The sequence below is a fragment of the Pan troglodytes genome, chromosome 9 (assembly GCF_028858775.2).
Source record: "Pan troglodytes isolate AG18354 chromosome 9, NHGRI_mPanTro3-v2.0_pri, whole genome shotgun sequence".
In the NCBI taxonomy this organism is placed as follows: Eukaryota; Metazoa; Chordata; class Mammalia; order Primates; family Hominidae; genus Pan; species Pan troglodytes.
The window spans coordinates 113,519,719-113,544,952 of NC_072407.2; the positions used below are offsets into that span (position 1 = coordinate 113,519,719).

Here is a 25,234-nt window from a genome sequence, read left to right on the forward strand (position 1 = left end):
GCTCTGCTCCATTTGTCATCCTCTTAGGGATACACATAGACCAGTGGGATATCTAAGGTATGTTCCTCTCAGAGAGTGGCAGAGAAGAAAAAGAAATATGAGGCCTTTCTGGTCTAAGCTCAGAACTGACTCATTCTGTTAGCCAAACAAGTCAATCACATGGTCAAACACAAAGTCAAGGTGTGGGGAAATATACTCTGCCTCTTTAGAAAGAGAAACTACAAAGTCATACGGTAAAGGATATGGGTACAGGGAGGTGTGGAGAATCGGGGCCGTTATTGTAATCTACCAGGTTTGGTTGACTGTATACCCTAACAAAATCCATCTGAACCAAGGTCCAGGGTATCAAAGCGAGAAGTCGGGACATGATTTAATTATGTGGACCCAAGTAACAGCTTTTTAAAGTTGTAGCAGATGTTATAATATTAGAAATAAATCCTTTTCAATTGACATTAAGTGCCTAGATATCTGAACATTTACATATATATTTGCCTTATCAAACACTCACTAAACTCTTAAGGCAACTGTTAATGTTACCAACAGTTAAGTGAAACTTAGGCAAACGGAATTGCCAAAGGCCACACAGACATTAAATGAAGAAGAGCAGAATCTGAAACAGACCCTCAAATGCCAACTCAAGTACTTCTTTTCACCATAACAGTTCTCTCAAGTTGTTTTGATAACCAAGAATTTCTAAGAAGAATGTGTGTTGGATGTGACATTGACGTATTCTAACTGGGACAGAAGGAAGGTCTATAAATGATCTTGCCATAAAGGTCAGGCCTCATCCTGCCACAACCGCTGTTACGTGCCGCAGCAGAGCTCCCCCATAGTCTCAGCTGATACTGAAATTCATCCCACTCCCCTCTCACCCCCAGCCTGTATTCAGGCTGTTTGTTTAGAATTGCAGTGGCTAGAGGCCTTAGAAGCATCACTGCTTTCTTGGCTGTTTTGAAAAGCAGAAAGAGTACGTTAAGAAGCATAAAGCTGGAACCAAAATCCAGAGGTCGTGGCCCAGGTGGGGCTTCTGCTATGCTTCACAGCAGCATGGTGTGGCAGAAAAGGCAGAAAGATTCACCTTCTGCTACTTAGTGCCTTAATCTTTGGACAGATGGCTCACTCTATTGCTTGACTATATTTAAAAGCATTTTGTTTACGAAACCAAAGTGAAACACACCTACTTTGGGAGTTTACAAGAGGAAGCACACATTGAGGGCTAGGTTAGGAAAGCTTTTCCTGAGATAATAGTTTCATTCTTTCCTGCGGGGCGAGGGGCCAAAGCTGAACTCCCTAACTATGACCCCCACCTCCCAACCTGTTCCCTGCAAAAAACAGAATCATTTCCTTCCAGGGATCTGGGACATCTTTTGGCTTCTGGTAGAAGCCGCTCTCCTTTCAGTCGGGAGGGCTCCAACTCAGCCAAGTTCTTTGGACGCCATCCGCGCGGTGTCCCATAACTTTCCTGGCCGGTGGGCACACTGCCTGCGTGAGTGTTTGTTCTCTGCATCGACCATTCCCTGCTCAGGCGTCGCCCTTCGTGCTGGGACTGCGGCCTGCTGAGCCCCAGGTAGGAGTCCACGCATCGCCTCTCTCTCCAGGTGCACCCGCACAGCTGGCGAACTTGGCTAAGGTCAGCGGGAGAGGAGGGGTGAGATGTGGTGCTAGTTTTAGGCACACTGTGCTCGTTATCAGATTGCCTAGGAGCCCGACTGAAGTATTCCTCCGCCCAGCGCCTCGGGCAAACGCGGGATCTCCCACGGAAGCTCGGAGGGGGACAGGGAGCTGGTCCCCCTCTGCGACTCTCCCCCCTCTGGCTGGCCGAGTGTCTGGCGCCAACCTCGCTGGAGGAGGCTGTCGGGGGCGGGCCAGCCAGCGGGGCTGCCCTCCTCGCAGTGACGTCCCAGGGGGCGGAGGGGCGACCAACTGACTCCGCGCCCTCCCCCCGCCTCCCGTGCGGTCCGTCGGTGCTCTGGAGATGCTGCTGCCGCGGTTGCAGTTGTCGCGCACGCCGCCGCCCGCCAGCCCGCTCCACCGCCGTAGCGCCCGAGTGTCTGGGGGCGCACCCGAGTCGGGCCATGAGGCCGGGAACCGCGCTACAGGCCGTGCTGCTGGCCGTGCTGCTGGTGGGGCTGCGGGCCGCGACGGGTCGCCTGCTGAGTGGTGAGTGCGCGCGCTGGGGCGGGGGCTGGTGCCGGGGTGGGCTCACTGCACCCCAGCTGCTGCTGACCCTCTTCTGGGTCGCCACGCGTGGGACTAGAAGGCCGTCCCATGCCCCACTCCCAGACGCAGCCCTTCGGAGTCTCTTGCGTTCTGGGGGCAGTCGCACGGCGTCTGAGACCCACGCCAGTTCCCGGAGCTGCGCAGTTCCCTGCGCGTCCTGGAACGCTCGAAGCCCGTTCCCAGTCCAGAGTTATGGGGGTGGGTTGGAGAATGTAGGAGAGGTGGGGCAGTGGGCAAACCTGCCCCAGTGGGTGCCCCTTCGGCCCGCTCCTTTACACGCATCGAGTCAGTCCTTGGGACCACCCCCGCGGGGCAGGCTTGCCAGCTGGCCCCCGCCTACCGCCCTCTCCGGGAGGCGGCCGCAGAGACAGCGGGGTAGAGATGCTGGATCCGCGGTGCCGTGGGAACCCTGCCTGTTACTCCTCGTCTCTTCTGGGGGGTTGGATGGCTGGGTCGAGCGCCTGGTATGAGAGCGCTTAGAGATCGGGAAAGAACTCCAGTTAGTGTGGGACGAGCCCCGCCTGACTCCGGGGAATGACTCTCTGCTTCCTTCCTCCTGTTGTGTCACTGCAGCCTCGGATTTGGACCTCAGAGGAGGTACAGTGCTCTGGCTTCTGGCCTCTTTCAGTTGTTCTGCATGTCGGGGGGAGAACATCCGTGCCCTTTTCTCAGATCCCTTTTGCGGGTGCCAACAGCTTGACCAAACGGGACAGAGGAGACTGGGAACCTCCTCTACTCCGGCATCCTGGCTTGCGAAACTAATTTTAAGAATGTAAAGTTGGTTTCAGGATGGGGGCGGGGCGCAGGGCGGCAAAAGAGGTGGGAAGCTGAATTGAGCTGCTTGAGTTAAGGCTGCGTGGGCTCCGTCCTTGGTCGCGGGGAACAGAAGGCCCTCCCACCCTTCGCCTTCCTGCAAATGAGAAGAGGACACTTCCTGAAGGCAGGAGAACCAGTCCGGCCCGCGGGCCTCCTTCCAGCTCTGACGGTCTCTGGCACTCACCCGCAGACTTGGGATGTGTGGCCAGGCTGGACCATACAGGAAACTCGCTTAAGGTGTTATGTTTCCCTTGACAATCCAACATGGAAAGTGGGGGTTGTCAGGAAATTCACCTCCAGCTTATGTTATGCCGGTGGCCAGGCTGGATAAGTTCCTGGGGGCTCATTTGCCCCTCCTCTGCTGCCCAATTTGGAGCCAGCTTTGAGGAATTGCAGAAGCGTGGCTGGCCCAGCCCCCTTCCCGGGGGCATCCCTGCCTCAGCCTCTCTGAATACCTTCTTGTAAGCAGGTCTGGCTTTTGAACCCTCCTAATGTGCTGCTGGACCAGTCTAATTAGAGTTTCTCTATTATCAGCAATAGCCAAATAATGACAGGAAAAGGGAGAAGATGTGGAACTCTTATAACTTGTTGCTCATTGAGAATTCCTTTATGAAAGTGATGAGAGAAGAAATAGAAAATGAAGACTCACTGGAGCTTTCTGGATAATATGTATGTGCTCTTTCTCATTTATCACTAATCATATAGTTCTATCTGTCTGTGGCCCCTTGCCCTATATGCTGGCCAGTGTTGGGAATAATGAATGCTATCTGGCTCCCTGCGCAGCTGTAAAACAAGTTGGGAAAACAAGAACATTCCAGAAGTTCTGGGAGGAGGTTCCCAAACCAAAATATTTTACCCCCAGCACTGTGGCAGCAGTTCGCACCCACAGCCCACAATTTGGCTTTCTCTTTGCAGGGGGACTACTCCCCGTGTTGATACGTGGTTTTCACTTTGAACATTTGAATCCGGAAACATAACGCTGTGTGCTCCTGTGGGTTAGGAAGTAGCTTTTGTTCCTGTATTCCCAGCACCTCGCACAGTGCCAGGCACAGAGTGTACACTCAATAAATGTTGATTGAATGAAAGGAGTGATAAGGTTAGTGTCTCCATTGCAGCAAGGCTTCAGTCACACAGACGCAAGCTAGAGCAGTGTGTACTGTGAGCGATTTGTTATTGGCTCCTCAGTAAAATCCCATCTGTTTGTCTGAGATGATCTTCAGCCCTTCAGGGGACAGTCTGATAAGACACATTACATAGGCTCCCAGTAAAACATGAGCCTGGGGTGCAGCGGGGAGCCAGCAATTTAGTTCACTGGTACCAGCATGATTTTGTAATTAGATCTGGGCTCTAACTCCGGTGATGCTGATGATCACTGTGTGATCTTGGCCAAATTACTTAACTTCCCTGGGATCCAGTTTTCTCATTTGTAAAATAAGCCATAAACAGTATCTGCATCAGGGGACTATTATGAGGGTTACATGAGATAAAGTATGTGAGTAAATGTTAAGCCCTTACCATAGTTTATGGCACATAGTAGGAGTTCAGTAAACCTTAACTGTTGTCTTTAGATCAGAGGGCTGACTGTCAGTAGCAGAAAACCCCGTGGGTCTGATGCTCTTAGCTTCTGCTTACACCTGAGACTGGGCAAATTCTCAGTCCTGCTGCACAGGCAGAGGGTTCCAGAATAGAGGAGCCCACGCCTGACTTCAGGAAGCCTCTCTTACCTTAAAGAACCACCAGAGACACTCCCTTTAAGCCACATTATCCCCTGAGACTCCCTAATGAAAGTGTTATTTGTGTGCCTTTCAGTGAAACCATAAATCTTCATCTACTTCTCTTCTAAAGGACAGTCAAAATAAAACATTTGCTTTTTAAGATTCTGTAATGGAACAAACAAAACATGATGTCCCTACACAATATAGGCATCAGAGTTTAAATCACTACATCTCCATGCTGGAAGGAGTATTAATTTGCTCTGAGAACCCCAACTGACATGATAACAGTCTACTGATGTGTAACCAAAATTCCTACCCAGGGATACCTTCCTTTGGATGCCTCCATGCATCCCTGCCCCGGTATACTTTTTGAGACACTGAAATAGATTGGCTTCTTTTTTCTCTAGGGCAGCCAGTCTGCCGGGGAGGGACACAGAGGCCTTGTTATAAAGTCATTTACTTCCATGATACTTCTCGAAGACTGAACTTTGAGGAAGCCAAAGAAGCCTGCAGGAGGGACGGAGGCCAGCTAGTCAGCATCGAGTCTGAAGATGAACAGAAACTGATAGAAAAGTTCATTGAAAACCTCTTGCCATCTGATGGTGACTTCTGGATTGGGCTCAGGAGGCGTGAGGAGAAACAAAGCAATAGCACAGCCTGCCAGGACCTTTATGCTTGGACTGATGGCAGCATATCACAATTTAGGTAAGTGTGTGGAACCCACAGCTGCTGACTCACTTGACATAACTCAAAAAAGAGGCAGGCTGGATCCACAGTGCCAGATCAGTGGGGAAGAGAAGACCAACCAGGCAGATCTCTGAAGGGAAAGTAGCACCAGAATAGCTGCTGACCTAAGCAGTGCAGGTGGTGAACTTAGCCTTGATTTGGGCCCAACTGATGTCCAAGGAACTCTGTTCAGGTGAGTGCAGCCCACCAGCCTTGTTTCAACAGCATATAATGCTTGAAGCCAGTTGTTCTGGCTCTCTGGCCTTTTGGACCAGAACCTCATGGAGAGACTGAAGATCCAAAGGGCTATGACTCAGGATAGGACTCCAGTCCACAGGGAATTGTAATAATGGGCAAGAAATCAGAGCCAAGATCTAACTCTGTGGATTGGCCAAAAGTGGGGACCTCAGGAAGCCTGCAGTGTGTAGGGCCCTGCTAAACCCACAGCATCAAGACTCACTCATCCCCCACCCTGGAAACATGACATTGCCATCATCCCTCCCTAAGAAATGCAATGACATAGACAAACATTTAAAAAATATCAAAATTAAAAGACAGACATGAGACTAGGAGAATGCGTGTAACAAATCCAACAAAGAGTTAATATCTTTTTATGATAAAGAGTTTATATGTCAATAAAATACTAAGACCCCAAAATATAAAGAGACAAAAGACCTGAGCAGACTGTTTATAAAATAAAAAATCTAATGGTAAACAATCATATGGGGAAAGGTCTAAACTCATCAAAAGAATGAAGATTTTAAAATATATTCTTTAACATATACCTACTATGTACCCCCCCAAAATTTAACAAATATATATATATATTTTTTTTACCTATTACATTTAAGGCAGCACATCAGCATCTATCTTAGTCCACCCATTACACTGATCAGGTGCACATCTTCATATAAGTTCTGGGAGTAGCTCCTCCAGGATTCTCATGAGCCTGTCTTCCTGGGAGAAACTTTAGAAAGGAGGGTTAGTAGGATGAACTACACTTCCCATCAGTGCAGCTGGTCCCAGGGCCACAGATGGTACTTACTGACCTCCCTACTCTATTAGCCAGTCCAGATTCCCTTACCGTCTGCTGGTCTCAACGGTTGACCTTGTGGCATGATCCACATCCTCATATCTGAAGAATCTGAGGTCCTAGTCGCCTTGCCCTTATCATGCTAGAGTTAGTGCACTTTTCTATTGACCATCAAAATTGGGCAAGCAGATTCCAAGAGGTACCCAAATAGATAACTCCTTGCCCATAATACATAACAGCAGGCCTATCTCCTCCTGATGGTTAGGGCCACTTACCTCCTGCCAAAACAATGTCTTCTCTTTTTCTCTGCTGGTCCCTGGACACAAAGATTCCAGAGTGTCCAAATGACAGTGATAACTCATCGTTTAGTAAGATTCTTGTATCTTCTGACAGTCCCCTGTGGGAACCAGGACCTCTAAACTTCCAGATCCCAGTGTTGCAGAGACAAGAAGCACAAATTCCTAAGTGGGTCACTGCCAGCGATTCTAAAACGAGGCTACTCCTGCTTCCACCCCTCAGCTCCCAAACCCATGTATTCTTATTCTTGGAAACACAGGACTGTATAAAGGGCACGTGAGTTATTGCCTCTTTCAGAAGTCCCATGTAGTCAACTTGCCACCAAGTGCCACGTTGGTGTCCTCAAGTGTTGGTGCTGTGTCAGAGACTTAGCATTGGTTTCTGTTGCTGGAAGTTGAACATTCGGCAGTAGCAATAGCTAGATTAGCCCTAGTGAATGAGAGCCAATCTGTTGAGGCCATCCATAGCCTTCATCTCTGCCACTACCTATTAGTATCTATTGTACTAGCACTGTGGTGGCTGATAACAGGCTGGCTGGCATTACCTAGCTGAGTTATTTTGTCTCCCTGCTTGTTCAGTGCCTCTTCTAAGTAGATGTTTCCTGGTGGTCTTTAATATCTGATGGAAAGAGTTGCATATTTTATGTTCACTCTTCTATGTATAGTCACATCCCTCTATCCAAAACTTCCTAGTCCACAACCTTCCAGTCTATTTCCATTTAGACTCTTGATCAGCTGGGCATGCTATTTACCTTACCCCTAGTTCTTATATATTCTAATCTCCAATAATTTCCCTTTCCTTACAAAGTGGTTAACTAGATGTACCAACTAAAGCTCTGGCCATTGGGAAGATGTTCCCTTACTGGTCTCTTTCAAGGCCACCTCAGTGAAACTGCAGTGCAGCTGCTGTCCATTTCACTGTGTACTCCCATACTTAGCTGACCTACCCTTGAACCAGGCTCAGGCTGCCTGTATCAGCTAGTCACAAGGGATTCCTCCATGCAGTCACAGATGTGAGCTAAGGAAGAGGCTCTGGTCCAGCAGTGGCAGATGTCATGGAAGTCTGCTTTACCTGCTTATGCAGTGCTCTTTGGTCCTGGATGTACCTCTTCCATCTTACAACGGATCTATTCCAAGCTTGCCTAATCTCCGATTAGGTGTGTCTGACAGTTCCTTGCTCATGATGGGCAGGTTGTGCTTCATGGTCTCTGGTGCTCCTTGCCTAGTAGCCAGCCAGGAATTGTTTCTCAAAAGGTGACTAATTTTCAGCTACAGATGGTATGGCCTTGCTTCAAAATCCTATGGGTCTGCATGTGATTCTGTCATTGAGGCTTGTCACAAACTCTGTATGGCATAATTTTTCCCACCACTGACATCTCTAATAATAGGAGCTGCTGCATCATATGGCCCAAGTGGCAAATCTGCTTGCACACAGCCTAGATCCACTTCAGAGTTCTTTTCTGCTGTGACTCCTACTCAAAATGGCTGTATTCCATGTCACCTGGTTTATGGGCCAGAGCAATATTCCAAGGTGTGAAATATGCTGCCTCTAGAGCCCAAAGAGACCTACCATGTGCTATGCTTCATTCTTCAAATTACTGCAAGATGCAATAGTTCGTTCTTTAATTTGAAAGGGATGTTCTGGTATTCCCTAGATCACTAGACACCCACACATTTTATTGAAGTGGTAGGCTCCTGAATCTTCATAAGATTTATCTCCAACCCTCTGGAGTACATAAGTCTTACCAAGGCATCCAGTGTACTAACCACTTCTTGCTCATCTGTTCCAATTAGCATGATGTCAGCCATATAGTAGGTCAGTGTGATTTTCTGCAAGATGTCTAGGAAATCCAGATCTCTTTACACCATATTATGACAGAGGACGGTAAAAATTAATATAGCCTTGAGTCAAGACCATAAGTATATACTGTTGTCCATCCCAACAAACTGTTTCAGATTATCTTTCTGATACAGAAGGAAAAGAATGTGTTCACCGGATCTGCATACTAGGTACCCAAGGGCATGTTAACCTGCTTTAGCAAAGACACCACATATGGCACAGGCAGCCACAATCAGGCTTCCACTTGGTTGAGTTTGTGCTACTCTATTATCACCTTCAGGATCTGCCTGGTGTTTTCAGGAGTCAAGACTAGTGAATTAACTAGAGATGCAATGGGGAACACCACTCTTGGATTCTTTGGGTCTTTAAGGGTGACACTACTTCCTGCCATCTTTCCCTGGATAAGATATTGTTGTTGATTTATTATCATGGCAGGGGTGGGGAGGAGTGCAGTTTCAAAGGCTTCCCCACTTGACATTCTCCACCGTGATAGCTCTTGCCCCACAGGTAAGTAGACCAAGAGACGACGCAGCTCAACCTGCCCATCATAGGCCAAGGAACCAATGTGGAACTGTACCAACTAAAAATATGTCTGTTCAATTCATATATTTGGGGACTGGGGAATGATGACTGGCTGGGTGCCACTATGAGCTGATCCTGGGCCAGACCTCTACTTAATACGTGTCCCCAGTATGCTCCCATTCTAATGGGTAGCTTTGATGACACTTTAAGTCTGAGTATTAATGTCAACTTGCACCCTGTGTCCAACAGCCCTTGTAATATTTGGATATTCCCTCTTCCCCGCTGTATGGTTACTGGAGGAAATAGCCATGGATCCCTTTAGGGAAAAACGGGAAGTTATTACCATGTGCACCTGCCGTGGTGTTGCAAGGTCCTTCTTACTGGAAACCTGGCCTCTCTATCAGTGAGTTCTGGGTCTGAAAATTGGCTCAAGTACAGAAATTATACGCCAGACATAATATTCAACCTATAAGACAAAATAATGTAAAGCCATAAGGCCAGTGGGGAGGGGAACAAGGCAAGTCAGGGTAGGAGGCCCAACAGGGCTGGAATCTGGACTGGAGATAACTAATGAGGTGCCCCCAGCTGTCCAGGCATAGTATCCAAGGAGTGTTTATTGTAAGCTAAGCTATTTTCCAGGAAATTCAATCCAGTGAGTGCAGCAAAGGATGTTCCTTTTAGTAGACAACAATACAGGACTTAAGCAGAGCCTTACTGTGGCGCTACAGGGAGAGCTGTCTCTTAGCTGTCTCTTTCCTGAAGAGGGCTCTGACAAGAGCTAAGCAGAGCAGCATTGCCTGCTCTGAGCATCAGAGCAAGATCTGAGCCCTAGAAGGAAACAGCTCAGGCAACTAACCAGGGAGGTTACAAAGCCCAGCCCTGAGTCAGCACATGGGGTGGGTACTCACAGATGTAAACGCTCCATAAGATCCAAGGCTTTAACCTGGCACCCACATATCCAACTGGGTGGCAGCACCATTTAGTTTCAAGTGCCACTGGATAGTAGTGTAAGGTTGCTAATGCACCCCTCTAGGGGGCTAGGGAGACAAAGACAAGACATCTGGAGGTAGAGGCTGAGGGGCTCATCAGCCTTATCAAGTGGAAACAACTTAAAAACTGAAAAAGACCAAATGGTCCTCCTGCTTTTGTCCCCACCCTTTCACCTGTTTTGACAGCCTCTATGTTTGGAATGTCTTGCTCATGTGCTTGAATTTCTTATCTACTTCCCAGGGCTGAAAAGGCAGTTGGTGGCTGTTGAAAATCATGGAGAGATGAGAGCAGGGCAAGCTCTGGATGAGATAAGCCATGTCTCTTCTCAGTGCATCTGAGATCTAAAAAAAGACAAACAAACCCAATTAGCAAAAAGCAAGAAAGAAATAAGATCGTCCAGACTAGCCCTGCTGGCTGCTTTTTCTCATAATTACTTTACAGACATCATATGGTGGCATGTTCCTCCCTGCAAAGAGATTGTGGCAAATGTCAGATGATTGATTGTGATGTCCATATGAGAATGCGTGTGGTTCTGCTTACTGGCAGTACTTCAATTCCTACCTCTCTCTGTATCACGTTCTGAGGCAGAATCTTATGTTTATGGCTCAGTGAGACTTGACGGGAAAACAAAGGCTTTGAAGTCTCAGGGGATCCTTCTCCAGTTGCCTCTACTGCTGATCCCTTCCCTACAGGAACTGGTATGTGGATGAGCCGTCCTGCGGCAGCGAGGTCTGCGTGGTCATGTACCATCAGCCATCGGCACCCGCTGGCATCGGAGGCCCCTACATGTTCCGGTGGAATGATGACCGGTGCAACATGAAGAACAATTTCATTTGCAAATATTCTGATGGTAATGAATCCTCTCCCAAGCTATGCGGCTGAATTCTCAACTTCTCTCATTTCATGAGCTGCTGCTAGTACCAAGAATTTGTCATGTGGTCTCTGAGAAAGCTTGTTGCAAATGCCAGCAACATAAAACCTTAAGAATTCTTGTAAAGGGCAATGTAATGACAATTCCTCACCGAGGAGTAATCCTAGCAAAGGAAAGGTTATCAGATGTTAAGAGAAGGGATGAGAAAAAGAAAAGGTCTAATTTATGTGTGATAAAGCAAGTCTTACGAGAACATCAGGAAATAAGCCCTTTAAGTGGACAGCCACAAATTATTACTCTTTCCACATGTGAGATTGGCTGTAGGGGCTTAGAATAAGCTGGCCATTGCTCCTACAAGTCTTCTAACAGCCCAGTGAGATTATTTTCTGGGGTTTTAAGGAAGCACGATACATACGTAAATGATAAAGTACACCAACTGCAATTTCACTGGGCAGAGATAGCAGGTAATTTGATGAGCAGATTTAAACTCTCAGACCACCCTGTATTTAATGCCTTGCAAATTCAACTTACATTTGCTTCCAGATCTGTTAGGGTTTTGAACTGGCTACAAGCTTGTAGTTTCACTATACTTGGGTTTCCCAGACTTCTCCATTATAACTGACAGATTTGAATTTGAACTGATTCTTAATCTGCCCTTGAAGCTTCTCACTTCCCTAAAGCCAACTGCTTAGCCCCAATTCTGCATTCTTTCTTGATAGGAGTAGAGTGACTTGTTAGTTATATCTAGTTTGGGACTAAGTAATCCTGTCATTTTAAAATTGTTTGAACTGGACTATGGTTTGGTGGCAATTTTTGCTGCTAAAAGATGTTTTTCTCTCTCTTTGTCCTCTCGGATGAATTCTTCTCTCCAGTGACCTGGCCCTCCCCACCATACAGCGTTGTCTCAGGCGGGGAGATTGCAAAGACCTAGACTGACTTAGCAAGTCACCTTTATAAAGCAGTGACAGCAAGGCACTTCTTACATACTGGCTTTCCATCACTTTTGTTAATTATATTCTATTATTAATAGCTCCATGGTTTAAATTTTTGCACTTCCTTTAACAGTTTTTGAAATGTGAGATTTTGAAATTTGCTTTAATATCCTTTTATTTTGGACTTGGCATCTTCTTGGAAAAAATCATATTCTTCATTACTTTTGTTATTGCCTATATTAGTAACACTAAGTCCTGGCAAGAAAAAGATGGCACACACAAAGGGTTTAATGAGGAAAGTGTAATAAAAGGGACATTTGCTGAGGTGTAGGCAAAGAGCAAGAGATGGTAAAATATCCAGGGACTAGCTACAATGGGGAACTGTTACGTCCAGGCCTGAAGGAATAAAAGGAGGGAATGGTTTTAGCAGAACCCGGGAAAAGCTTGGGGTCATGAAAGAGGACCCGCCCAGCAGGAGCTATTACCACAAAATGCAGCTACTATCAAACCATGCTGACGTGGGATGGGGGCATGGGGAATAAATACTGAGACTTCTCTTTCCTTCTATCCTCTGACCTTCTGCCTTTGCCTCTCATTGGCTAAGTCCAATCAGAGACCAAAGAACAAGGGAACAAGGAAGCCCCATTGAAACAGTTTATAGACCTCAACCTCCCAAGGCACAGAGGACAGAGAATGGATCCAATAGAGGGAGGTGGGCACATGGAGAAAAACTAACACACTGCCTGTTTTTGGCCACCCATGCCTAGAATAGTTTACACACCTTAGCATGCCAGAAGAGGATCGGCACAACCAGACTCTTGCCGACCTGTCCAGCTCAATTCTCACCACTCTAACTCCTCTCCTCATCCTATTCCAACACCTTTGTACCAAATGGAATTCCCCAAGAGCTCTTAATTTCTGTTTCCTGTGCTTGAAACACCCCTTTCCCAGCCAACTCATTCTCACCCTTTGGCTTCAGATTAAACAACACCTTCTCTCCTAACAGCTAAGTGCAACCAGTGATCCTGGGTTGGATCCTGAACATGATGTGATGATTTCCTATAAATGGCATTATTAGGAAAATTGGTAGAATCTGAATAAGATCAGTAGATTAGAAAATAGTATTACATCAATGTTAATTTCTTGCTTTTGTTCACTGTACTGTGGTTATACATGGAAAGGCCCCTTTCCCTTTGTAAATATGGACAAAAATCTTTAGGAGTAAAGGGGCACCATGCTGGCAACTTGTTTGCAGGAAAAATGTTATGTATGTGTATGTGTGTATATATATATATATATATATATGCATGTATGCACACACACATAAACGTGTGTATGTGATACAAAGATAGAGAGAAAGAGGAGAGATAAGAAAGAGGGAGAATAATTAAGTAAATGAAATGTGATGAAATGATAAGGTGAAGGATATGGGATAATTCTTTGTACCATTCTTGCAAATTTTCATAAATCTGAAATGTTTCAAAATAAGAAGTTAAAAAAATAACTTCCTTTGGAAAGCCTTCCAGAGCCCCTCAAAGCTAGGTTTGGTGTCTCTCCTATAAGGATCGTAGCACCTCACCCACACAGTACTTTAACTACCTATTTATAAGGCTGTCCCCTTCACTACATGATTGGCATGAAGTCTGGAAACTTACCTGTTTAACCACTTGATGGGCTGGGGAAGCTCACTCCTGTGGTTCCAGCAGGAGGGCGCATCATCCCATTATGTCAGAGTGGCAAGGAACTGGGTGAATGATAATATATAAAACTAGATTTGAGAAAATAATCATGTAGAGTAGGCAGCATGCTAGCCATAGCTGAACACTTGCTTACTTCTGGGGTGTGCTAAAGGCACAGGCATATTCAGTGAATATCAGAAACAAATCATGAGGCAACACAGATGCACGTGCAGGGATTGATGGAAATGCTGCAATGATGTGCCGTTTTTAACTTTGCACTGTGGATTGAAGTATGGAGGGACAACAGTATGAATAGATTATGTGTTGAATAGATCATGTTATTACGTATTCCAGTGTAATATCACAAAATCAATGTTCATTAATATTTTCCTGTATTTCCAGATTTTATGGCTATCCTGTAGAATATAAGCTTCTTAGAGGGCTGAGATTCTTTCTCGTTTGCTGTTTTATCTCCGCTACCTAGCACAGTTATGTCTCCTTACTATTTTAATTTTTGTTAGAATGTATTTGGTTGAAATTCCTTTACAGCTACTTATCAGCTGTGAGATTTGGGCAAGTTACTTAATCTCCCTGAATCTTGGTTTCCTCATGTACAAAACCAGAATAATAATAAGGCCACCTCCCATCCTGGCTAACACTGTGAAACCCCGTCTCTACTAAAAAATACAAAAAATTAACCGGGTGTGGTGGCGGGCACCTGTAATCCCAGCTACTTGGGAGGCTGAGGCAGGAGAATGGCGGGAACCCAGGAGGCGGAGCTTGCAGTGAGCCGAGATCGCGCCACTGCACTCTAGCCTGGGCGACAGACCGAGACTCCATCTCAAAAATAAATAAATAAATAAATAAACAACAATAATAATAAGGCTGTTATCAGGATTAATTGAGTTTGATTTTATAAAACACTTAGAACAGTCCAGGCACAGTGGCTCACGCCTGTAATCCCAGTATTTTGAGAAGCTGAAGCTGGTGGATCACTTGAGGTCAGGAGTTTGAGACCAGCCTGACCAATGTGGTGAAACCCCATCTCTACTAAAAATAAATGTACAAAATTAGCCAGGCGTGGTGGCGCATGCCTGTAATCCCAGCTACTTCGGAGGCTGAGGCAGGAGAATCACTTGAACCCGGGAGGCGGAGGTTGCAGTGAGCCAAGATTGTGCCTCTGAACTCCAGCCTGGGTGACAGAGCAAGACTCTCTCACATAAAAAAAAAAAAAAAACACTTAGAACAGTTTCTCTCATATAGTAGACATTGTATAACTGGGTTTTTTTAAATAAATGGATTTACATCACCTATACACACACACACACACACACACACACACTCTTATGGGAAGATGACTAAAAGTTTTTGTCCTTTCTGAGTGAAACTTCAGAATGGGCTTGACATCCTGGCCTTAAGACTGTGATTTTTAAGGTCTTTCCCTCAAAGACCCTGTCCCTACGAACATCAGAGCGTCTGATTGGCATAAGAGACTCATTGCCAATACAACAGGTGGACACACTCCCAGTCAAAAGCAAAAACATTTGATGTCAATTATCTGTACAACCTGATATTCTCAAGACACTTTGAAATATGTACAAAAGCTCAGAGCACCAGCCTCTGCCTTGGTGCTGGCCAGTGGTCTACTGAGCCCCTAAACCACTTTCACTACTTGGAGATCAGTGTTTGTTGCCCTCTAAAACATCCCCATTATGAACTGAAAAAATGTCTTAGACTGCTTTAAAATAATCCAGGCCAGGAGTGCAGGGGAGAGGAGTAGGGATTATTGTTGAAACTAGATGAGCTATACATTGATAGGAGTTGAAGCTGCATGACAATACACAGGGTACATTATACCAGTTTTTCTACTTTTTTGTATATTTGGAAATTATCATATTTAAAGGTTTTTAAATACTTTTTTAAAAACAAAAAAGCACCGAAATAAAGCTGGGGAAGGTTAGTCTTTGTGCAAAAGCAATTATTTTGATTTACTAGCCCAGTTCCTGATATCTGATAACAACAAATAAAGTTTATCGGAGGAATGAATCAGCAAATAAATGGATGCCATGAGGCTGTGGTTGATTTCATTCAGATGCCATAAAAACTTACTACTTATTTTTGTTTTTGTTTCTTTCTACTACAGAGAAACCAGCAGTTCCTTCTAGAGAAGCTGAAGGTAAGCCTGTTACTTGAGATTTGGGTTAACTGGGGCTGTTTCATAGCCCCTCCTCACAGGTTTAAAGCCCTATGTCCTTTGGACTGGATTATTCAACAGAAAAACTACTGGTATTAACTCAGGCATTTGGGACAGGTATACACCACACCCAGCCATGACAGCTAGTTTAGTCATCTCATTTTCTAGTGTTCTCACAGCTGAAAAGCAACAGTTACAAATTTTGTTTGGGGTGTTACTTGTCATCATTGACAATATCAAAGGAATAATTTAATCTAATGAGACCAAAAAAAATGAGCCAAACTGTTAATTTATGGTCCTAGAAGTGAGTCCTTGGCCCTTCCCCTTGACACCTTGGTATTTTATGTACCTTGATGTCAGCTGCTTCTTGATTGTTTTAGTACTGGATTCTTGACAGCAAGGGTCTCACCAAAAAGACAAAGATAATTTAAACCTCTAGTGCAGCAAATTCAACCCTTTACTTTTCTACATTTATAGATGGTGCTGGCAAAATTTCTACAGCTTTTTTGCATCCCAATTTGAACATGGTAGGACCTCAAAGAATACCTGAATTATGCCTTTCTTCAAGTTCACAAGTCCATGTGTCTCTCTCCAGGTGAGGAAACAGAGCTGACAACACCTGTACTTCCAGAAGAAACACAGGAAGAAGATGCCAAAAAAACATTTAAAGAAAGTAGAGGTATGTACAAAACTCTCCTGGGAAAGATGAATAATCAGGCTCCCTTGATTACAAATTACCCATGGTTGAATTCCCTACTTTGTTCTTTCCCACAGCTACCTAAAAATAGAACTAGACAGGGCATGTGTGGCTTTGCAAAAGCTGTACTAAATGCTAGGTTTCATCAATGAAATATGCAGATGGAACTATCCTAAGATGACTGGGGAAATCAGACAGCGGGTGAAAAATTTGCATGAAGACAGAGCCTTGGGAGCCACTCAGAGGTCATGTGGGGTAAGGTGGAGTGAGGACTGAGAGAGAAAATGTAGAGAAATAAGAGCAGAAAGACCCAAGCTGTGATGCATAACATCTATGATTAATATTCATCTGCAAAACAAAGAGAAGAAATAGACAAAAACATTTAAAATGCTAAATCATAAAAGGTAAAAGAAAATAGGATGACACATTAGAGTGCTAATGGATTTCAAACTCACTCTCGCCCTGAAGTTCAATAAGGACATCTGAGTTTTTGTCACTGGGCAACTTTTAAAAACCACTTTACTTCTCTGTGCTTCAGTTTAATTGTTTGCATAATGGAAGTAATAATATTTTTCTTACCTACCTGAGAGCACAACTGTGTCCATAAAATGAAATAGGATATTGCAATAGTGCAGTTCAGTTCTGACACTAAATTCCAGAGTTGGCACACACTCCAGCTCATGAGCACAACTCATACCAAGACTGCCCTCACTTCAGACATTGACTGCAAGTTTAGGGGTCCCCAGGCCACCTGCATTTCTGACCAATTGGCTACAAATCCAGGAGTGCTCATGATCCCCACCTCTTAGGTTTGATAATTCACTAGAACAACCTACAGAACTCAGGAAAATAGTATATTTATGACTAGATTGATTGTATGGGATACAAATCAGGATCAGCCAAATGAAAAGACACATAGCAGGACGTCTGGGAGGAGTTTCCTTGTCATCCCCCACCCCATGGAATCAGGATGCATTAGCATCCTGGCACATCAGTGTGTTCACCAACCAGGAAGCTCCACAGAGCTTTCGTGTCCAGAGGTTTTATTGGGGGTATCAATGCATAGCAGTCTCCAAAAGAGGTCAGGCTGCTATCACTAGGCTCAAAGCCCCAACCCTATCATCACATGGTTGGTCTTTCTGGCATGGCCAGCCCCCGTCCTGAATCATCTCCTTATAAACTCTCTTATGGTCTGAGGGGCTCATGAATAACAAATTCACTCCTATTACTTGGGAGAGTCCAAGGATTTAGAGCCTCTCTCCCAGGAACCAGGGACAAAGGCCCATCAGATTCTTTATTATATAACATATATGTGAAAAAAGTACAAAGTGCTCTGCAAAGGTGGGTGGCATTTCTATTGCTCATTGTTATTATGGTGGTATTTAAAGTGGGTTTTGAGGGTTTAGGGGTTTTAGTGGTGGTCAGGTTTGCAATCTCACAGAAAAAAAGCCAACAGCCTCTGGATAGTCAGGAAGCTTGGGTCAGTGGGAGTAGGAAGAGGGTTAGCCTCCAATCCTTGATTCCTCCCAAAGCCACTTGAGGGGAACATCTTTGGTTCTAAGTCTTAAAGGACTAGAAAGTTCAGAAAAGTAAGCCTCTAAGTGCTCTTCACAGTCATGGCTCATGGACCCAGCTGAATCTAATTGGTCTTAGAAATGTCGGAAAGGTTTTACACTGTAATTTACTTGCTTCCTGTGACCTCTTTCCTGGTAATGACACCGAAACTTCTGGCTTGCTTCTTTTTCCCTCTCTTTCCCCCATCCCATTGTGGGAACTCCGTGACTGTCCTTGGAGGAAAAAGCATCAACACTGCCCCAGCGGCCCCTGCTTTACTAAGGGAGGACAAGAAAAGAGGAACTCTCTTTTCTCTGAAAAAAACAAAAAACAAAAAGCTTAATTAACAAAAGTGCCCTTCTGATATTTGGAAGACCTAAAAATTTAAACTGATTTTCATTATCACTTAGGGTAATAAGACAGGTAGAAAATGCTCATCCATCGAAACCAGAAGACTCTTTGCTAACTGGCTAGATGTGTCTTGATCACTCAGGAATGAGCTCTTTGGAATACTCTATGTTGATTAGGCTTTTTCTTTGTTTTGTTTTTTAATTTTTTAATTTTAATAGATTTGGGGGTACAAGTGGTTTTTGACGATTATGCTTTTTTTAAGCCTGGTTTGAAGCACAGAAAAACAAAACAAAAAACAGCCAATGCTGATCATGTGCTTTCTTTCTTTTCAGAAGCTGCCTTGAATCTGGCCTACATCCTAATCCCCGGCATTCCCCTTCTCCTCCTCCTTGTGGTCACCACAGTTGTATGTTGGGTTTGGATCTGTAGAAGAAGGCAAGTAAAACCTTCATTGTGTAAACCTTTGCATCTTCTGCTCTCTTTGAGATTTGGATATTGCCTTGTTTACTTCATTAAAACCCACGGCAGCACCAAGAGTATCACCATTGCAGATTGGAGAGTGGGTTCTCTGACAGGCCAGGGCATTCAGAAGTACTAGGCATTTGTGCTTAGTTGTGATTAAGAGAGTGATCTTACTTGCTTTACTGTCCGTACGTGGAAGATTTTAAAACAACTTGAAGGGTGAATTTGCATTATTCACCTCCCGTGCACTCACACGTCACCCAGCAAAAATGCTCTCATGAATGTATGCCCTCACTCTGAAAATGTTTGTGGACTGAGTGAAGGAATGAATAGTGAGCCATATGAAAAATGACTGCTGCAAAGTATTCTGGTAAACATCTGAAACTAAACCACTTAATTCAAACTGAAAGAGCCAAATTCCTTTTAATTGATTTTTCTTTTAAGTCAGTACACAAGTATAGAGTGCTATAAAATAGCTACACTAGGTGGCATCAACAATTTCTGTATATGGTCAGGATCGTGTGCCACTATTTTATTTTATTTTATTTTTATTTTTTAGTACTGAAAGCTCTTCTCAGTTACCTTTTTATTCTCCATCATCATGGTATACGGAGAAGATGTCTAGTATTCCCATTTACAACAGGAAAACTAAGGCCCAATTTAAGATTTGACTCCCTTTAAAGACCAATTTGAGATGAATTAGTAAGATTCCAATGTAAAATCTATTTCATTTAACTGTAACTTCCTTATAGGATTATTATAAGGATTAAGGCAGTTAATGCTTGCAGAATAAGTATATACTAAGCACTTAAATGTTACCTATTATTGGGATTATTTTATTAGTTATTTCCTTTGAATCTAAAAGTAGAATTTAGTTCAAAAAATTACAAGCATATTTTCCAGCTGCCTACTCTGCCTACTCAGTTGGTTCTTGATTTCCTTTCCTGACTCTCTGTTTTGTACTTCACCAGGATTTGGGAATTGTGACTCTAAAGCTGGGGTGTCTGTCTATCCCAAGGGTTTTTAATCTTTTTTGTGCCCTGCAGCAGTCTGGTGAGGCCTATGGACTCCTTCCAGAACAATATTTTATTTTATTTATTATTTTATTTAAATATATATATATATATATTTGAGACAGAGTCTTTCTCTGTCGCCCAGGCTGGAGTGCAATGGCACAATCTCGGCTCACTGCAACCTCCGCCTCCCGGGTTCAAGTGATTCTCGTGCCTCAGCCTCCCAAGTAGCCGGGATTACAGGCACATACCACCATGCCTGGCTAATTTTGTATTTTTAGTAGAGATGGGTTTCACCATGTTGGCCAGGCTGGTCTCGAACTCCTGACCTCAGGTGATCCGCCCACCTCAGCTGCCCTAAGTGCTAGGATTACAGGCATGAGCCACCACACCCAGCCCAGTACAATATTTTAAATGCATAAAATAAAATACATTGGGTTGCAAAGGAAGCAATCATACTGTTATATAGTTTAGCAAAATATTTCCAAAAATGAATATGTGATTAGTAATACATGTACTCCTTTATTAATGCTTCTTTATTTAGTGCTGGGTATAATTATTATAATTTTGAAGTAGAGATGAGGGTAAAATATTTCAAGGCATCTATAACTGTGATATGAAAACATCTATAATTTCTAGTAGTGATCAAGTCAAAGATATTATTAATCCTGCTGTTTTATCTCTTACATTCATAATGGAAGGACATGCTAAATTTCACTTATGAATGAGTTGTGTTTTTTGTTGTTTTGGTTTTATTTTATTTTATTTTATTTTATTTTATTTTATTTTATTTTTGAGACAGGGTCTCACTCTGTCGCCCAAGCTGGAGTGCAGTGGTACCATCACAGCTCACTGCGGCCTTGACCTCCCAGGTTATCCTCCCACCTCAGCCTCCCAACTAGCTGGGACTACAGGTGTGCACTACCATGCCTGGTTAATTTTTGTATCTTTTATAGGGATGGGGTTTTAACATGTTGCCCAGGCTGGTCTCAAACTCCTGGGCTCAAGTGATCTACCTGCCTCAGCCTCCCAAAGTGTTAGGATTACAGGGCGTGGGCCACTGTGCACAGCTGAGGTGTTTTTTTTTTTTTTTTTTTTTTGTAATGTGGTATTTTCTCCCTATTCAGTTCTATCCCTGGACACTCCAGGGACTCTAGGGAACCCCAGGATAATAACCCTGCCCACACTTGGGCAGCAGTGAATGACAGATACACAATCACTTTGAACATAACATCTCCCTGTTTGGTTCCCTCCCACTCCGAAGCCCTGGCCTGTAAGTTACATAGACGAGACATGCAGCTGGGTGACTGCCCAGGGCTGCTTCCTCTGGTCTCAATAGGAAGCACAAGGGTATTCTCAATCACCTGGTCTAAAACACTCAGCCCTGGTTTTCTTTCTTCCTAGAAAACGGGAGCAGCCAGACCCTAGCACAAAGAAGCAACACACCATCTGGCCCTCTCCTCACCAGGGAAACAGCCCGGACCTAGAGGTCTACAATATCATAAGAAAACAAAGCGAAGCTGACTTAGCTGAGACCCGGCCAGACCTGAAGAATATTTCATTCCGAGTGTGTTCGGGAGAAGCCACTCCCGATGACATGTCTTGTGACTATGACAACATGGCTGTGAACCCATCAGAAAGTGGGTTTGTGACTCTGGTGAGCGTGGAGAGTGGATTTGTGACCAATGACATTTATGAGTTCTCCCCAGACCAAATGGGGAGGAGCAAGGAGTCTGGATGGGTGGAAAATGAAATATATGGTTATTAGGACATATAAAAAACTGAAACTGACAAGAATGGAAAAGAAATGATAAGCAAAATTCTCTTATTTTCTATAAGGAAAATACACAGAAGGTCTATGAACAAGCTTAGATCAGGTCCTGTGGATGAGCATGTGGTCCCCACGACCTCCTGTTGGACCCCCACGTTTTGGCTGTATCCTTTATCCCAGCCAGTCATCCAGCTCGACCTTATAAAAAGGTACCTTGCCCAGGTCTGGCACATAGTAGAGTCTCAATAAATGTCACTTGGTTGGTTGTATATAACTTTTAAGGGACAGTGCTTTACCTGGCAGTGATAAAGATGGGCTATGGAGCTTGGAAAACCACCTCTAAGTTCTGTTTTCCTTGCTCTATACAGCAGCACATATTATCACACAGACAGAAAATCCAGAATCTTTTCAAAGCCCACATATGGTAGCACAGGCTGGCCTGCGCATCGGCAATTCTCATATCTGTTTTTTTCAAAGAATAAAATCAAATAAAGAGCAGGAAACAGAGTGTTAGTCTGTGTCTACAGCCCTTCCTCTGCATGTGGCCACAGGGGACCTTTTTTTGTTTCTCCTGACATCCAAACTTGGAAATATCTAACTACTTGCAAAACTAAAAATGAGGCGAGGCGCGGTGGCTGACGCCTGTAATCCCAGAACCTTGGGAGACCAAGGTTGGAGGATAGCTTGAGTTCAAGAGTTCGAGACCTTCCTGGGCAAAATAGTGAGACTCTGACTCTACAAAAAATTTAAAAATTAGCAGGGCATGGTGGCATGCGCCTGCAGTCCCAGCTACTCAGGAGGCCGAGGTGGGGGAATTGCTTGAGCCCAGGAGGTTGAGGCTGCAGTGAGCTAGGATCACGCCACTGCTCTCCTGCGTGGGCAACAGAATGAGACCCTGTCTCTAAACAAAAATATTTTTTAAAGAAACTAAAAATGAAATTTGAGTCTCAGCTTCTAGGCTTATGTACTCCCATCCCTGATACTACACGTTGTTCTGTTTGCGTGTTTGTTACTGCAGCATCAACATAACATGACTAATAATGATGACAGTTCTACCTTTTGTTGACAGACCTCATTGTTTCAATTGTGTTTGGCCTCAAATTCAGAGAAAAGTTTCTCAGCCCAGCATCAATCATATACACATTGGAGGTCTGAAAGCCATTATTTAAATCACCAGCAATTTCCCTCAATCAGCTTCATAATCTCATATTTTAACCTTTCCTCATATGTCTTACTTTTTAATAGCTCAGCAACTTTGCTTCACATATGGAGCCCCAACCTCTAGAGTTAACTAGTCTGGGTCAAAGCAGTATCGAATGTAGTGGATTGGAATCCCTGCCAAATTATCTGCCCTACTGCAGAACTGAATATACTAGGAAACAAAACTCCCTGTTTTGGGAAGTGTGTTTTGTGGTTACATTTCAAGCAAAAACTGAGCACATGGTCCTGAAGGACTGATTCACTGCTCTAAAATGCCCAAGGTTCCATTCTTGCTTCAGACAGCCTCGCTCTATCATCTGCCCTGTATCCTGCACTGTGCCCCACAACTCTGGCCCTTATTACACTGCAAGCTTCGCTAGTAGGAATCCTATCTGCCGGTCAGCATCATGGGTCCTGCAACCCATGGCAGCACCTTGCAGGGTAGGCAATCAATGTCTATTGAATGGATGAACAATGCATCTTTTCAGACTGATGTCAAATAGTTTGAATATTTCAGCTTAAAAGTTTGTTTTTCACAGTCCCCCTAGGTGGAGGAGGTAACTGAGTCATTGTAATTGGAATGCCTCCCAAGAAGGAAGCATAGTAACAAGTAAACAGATGCTGGTGAATTGTGCTAACAACTTACTTTATGTCACTCATGCTTGAACTGAGGACCCACTGTTAATCTATAAAGGGAGTAAGGTTGTAATCAGAACAGACCCTCAGCATCTTCCCTTCCCTTTTTTCATTAATGTGTTGTCTCTTCTGGGACCTACAGATCTCTTCTGTGTTTGTACACAGCCAGTCTTACCCTGCATTTTAATTATTCACTTTCTTTTTCCTCCTCAGGTTTACTAGCCTGAGTTTACCCAACTCCATTTCTATCTCTAATAATTGCACTTCACTTATGTAACAAATATTTGCTAAATGTTAAGGGTTTGCTATGTTCCCATTGAGCTTGAGCTTATTCATTAAGCTAGTATCATATGGAAATTTAGTAAGTTTGTTTCATAATTGCTATGATTTGAATGTTTGCCCCCTTCAAAACTCAGGTTGGCCAGGCATGTTGGCTCATGCCTGTAATCCCAGCACTTTGGGAGGCTGAGGCAGGAGGACTGCTTGAGCCCGGGAGTTCGAGACCAGGCTGGGCAACATAGCGAGACTCTGTCTCTACAAAAAATAAGAAAATTAGCTGGGTATGGTAGTGCATGCCTATAGTCCCAGCTATGCAGGAGCTGAGGTGAAAGGATTACTTGAGCCCAGGGGTCAAGGTTGCAGTGAGCTCTGAGCATGCCACTGCACTCCAGCCGGAGTGACAAGTGACATCCTGTTTCAAAAACAAACCAACCAAGAAAAAAAGACAAAAAAACCTCATGTAGAAACTTATTCCCCAATGTGGCAGTATTGAGAGGTGGGGTCTTTAAGAGATTATTGGGTCATGAGGGCTTTGCCCTCATGAGTGGATCAAGCCATTCCTGGATTAATGGGTTTTCACAGGAGTAGGACTTGTGGCTTTATAAGAAGAGAAACAGAGACCTGAGCTAGCACCCTCGGGCCCCTCACCGTGTTACGCCCTGCGCTGCCTCAGGACTCTATAGAGAGTCTCCACCAGCAAAAAGACGCTCCCACATGCAGCCCCTCAACCTTGGACTTCTCAGCCTCCAGAACTATAAGAAATACATTTTGTTTCTTTATAAATTACCCAGTTTTAGGTATTCTGTTACAAGCAACAGGAAATGGACGAAGACAACCATTTAAAACAGTATTTCCCAACCTTTTTTTCCACTGTGACACACATGACAGATAAAATGTATGTATCAGACAACCACTTTGGTCTCTTCACTCGACAAGCATTCCTATTTGTTTGTTTGTTTGTTTTTTGAGACGGAGTCTCGTTCTGTTCCCTAGGCTGGAGTGCAGGGTCATGCGATCTTGGCTCACTGCAGCCTCCACCTCCTGTATTTGCAACTTTTCTTAGTTTGAAATTCTTTAAGGAACAGCATCTGCAAACACAGGTACTGGGATGGTTGGTAACATATTACTTGCAGCACACCTTCCATCTAAGCTCAGCACACAGGGGTTTGCCATGATGTTGGAGTTGAGAGCATCTAAAAGCCTCTGATCCAAGATAAAAATAAATCATTAGTAAAGCTGTCAATCAGTACCCAAGCCCCAGGCTCAGGCCCAGGACCCCAAACCCCACCTTTGTCATTTCCTTGCAGGCTACAGGGAGCCATGTGAGCCACCCCACAGAAGTGAATCCGGAGATTCCTTTCCTCCACAGTTTCCCATCCCTCCCCTGTGAGAACGCAAATAGGTTGTGTGATCTAAGGTGACTTCCAGTTCTAAAAT

General features: G+C 44.3%; 1 protein-coding gene across 3 annotated transcripts; it reads left to right on the top strand.

The window, feature by feature from the left end:
- Positions 1-1,762: 1,762 nt before the first annotated feature.
- On the top strand, positions 1,763-22,189 carry LAYN (layilin). Of its 3 annotated transcripts, XM_508749.8 has the most exons (8): positions 1,853-2,160; positions 2,794-2,817; positions 5,159-5,456; positions 10,851-11,008; positions 15,784-15,816; positions 16,430-16,513; positions 18,769-18,871; positions 21,316-22,189. In XM_508749.8, the coding sequence occupies exons 1-8, from the start codon at positions 2,076-2,078 to the stop codon at positions 21,677-21,679; spliced, it is 1,149 nt and encodes a 382-aa protein (XP_508749.4). In that variant the 5' UTR covers positions 1,853-2,075; the 3' UTR covers positions 21,680-22,189. The 3 variants fall into 3 exon arrangements, with proteins under 3 accessions (XP_001143776.3, XP_508749.4, XP_063639478.1); XM_001143776.7 differs by lacking the exon at positions 2,794-2,817 and having other exon boundaries at positions 1,763-2,160; XM_063783408.1 differs by lacking the exons at positions 2,794-2,817; positions 10,851-11,008 and having other exon boundaries at positions 1,952-2,160.
- Positions 22,190-25,234: the final 3,045 nt, after the last annotated feature.

What these genes read in the sequence shown, in the direction of transcription:
- LAYN (XM_508749.8), top strand. Translation starts at nt 2,076, where the DNA reads ATGAGGCCGGGAACCGCGCTACAGGCCGTGCTGCTGGCCGTGCTGCTG. An exon ending in GACGGGTCGCCTGCTGAGTG is followed by an intron (nt 2,161 to 2,793) that starts GTGAGTGCGCGC and finishes GTGTCACTGCAG; the next exon opens with CCTCGGATTTGGACCTCAGA. An exon ending in AACATTTAAAGAAAGTAGAG is followed by an intron (nt 16,514 to 18,768) that starts GTATGTACAAAA and finishes CTTTCTTTTCAG; the next exon opens with AAGCTGCCTTGAATCTGGCC.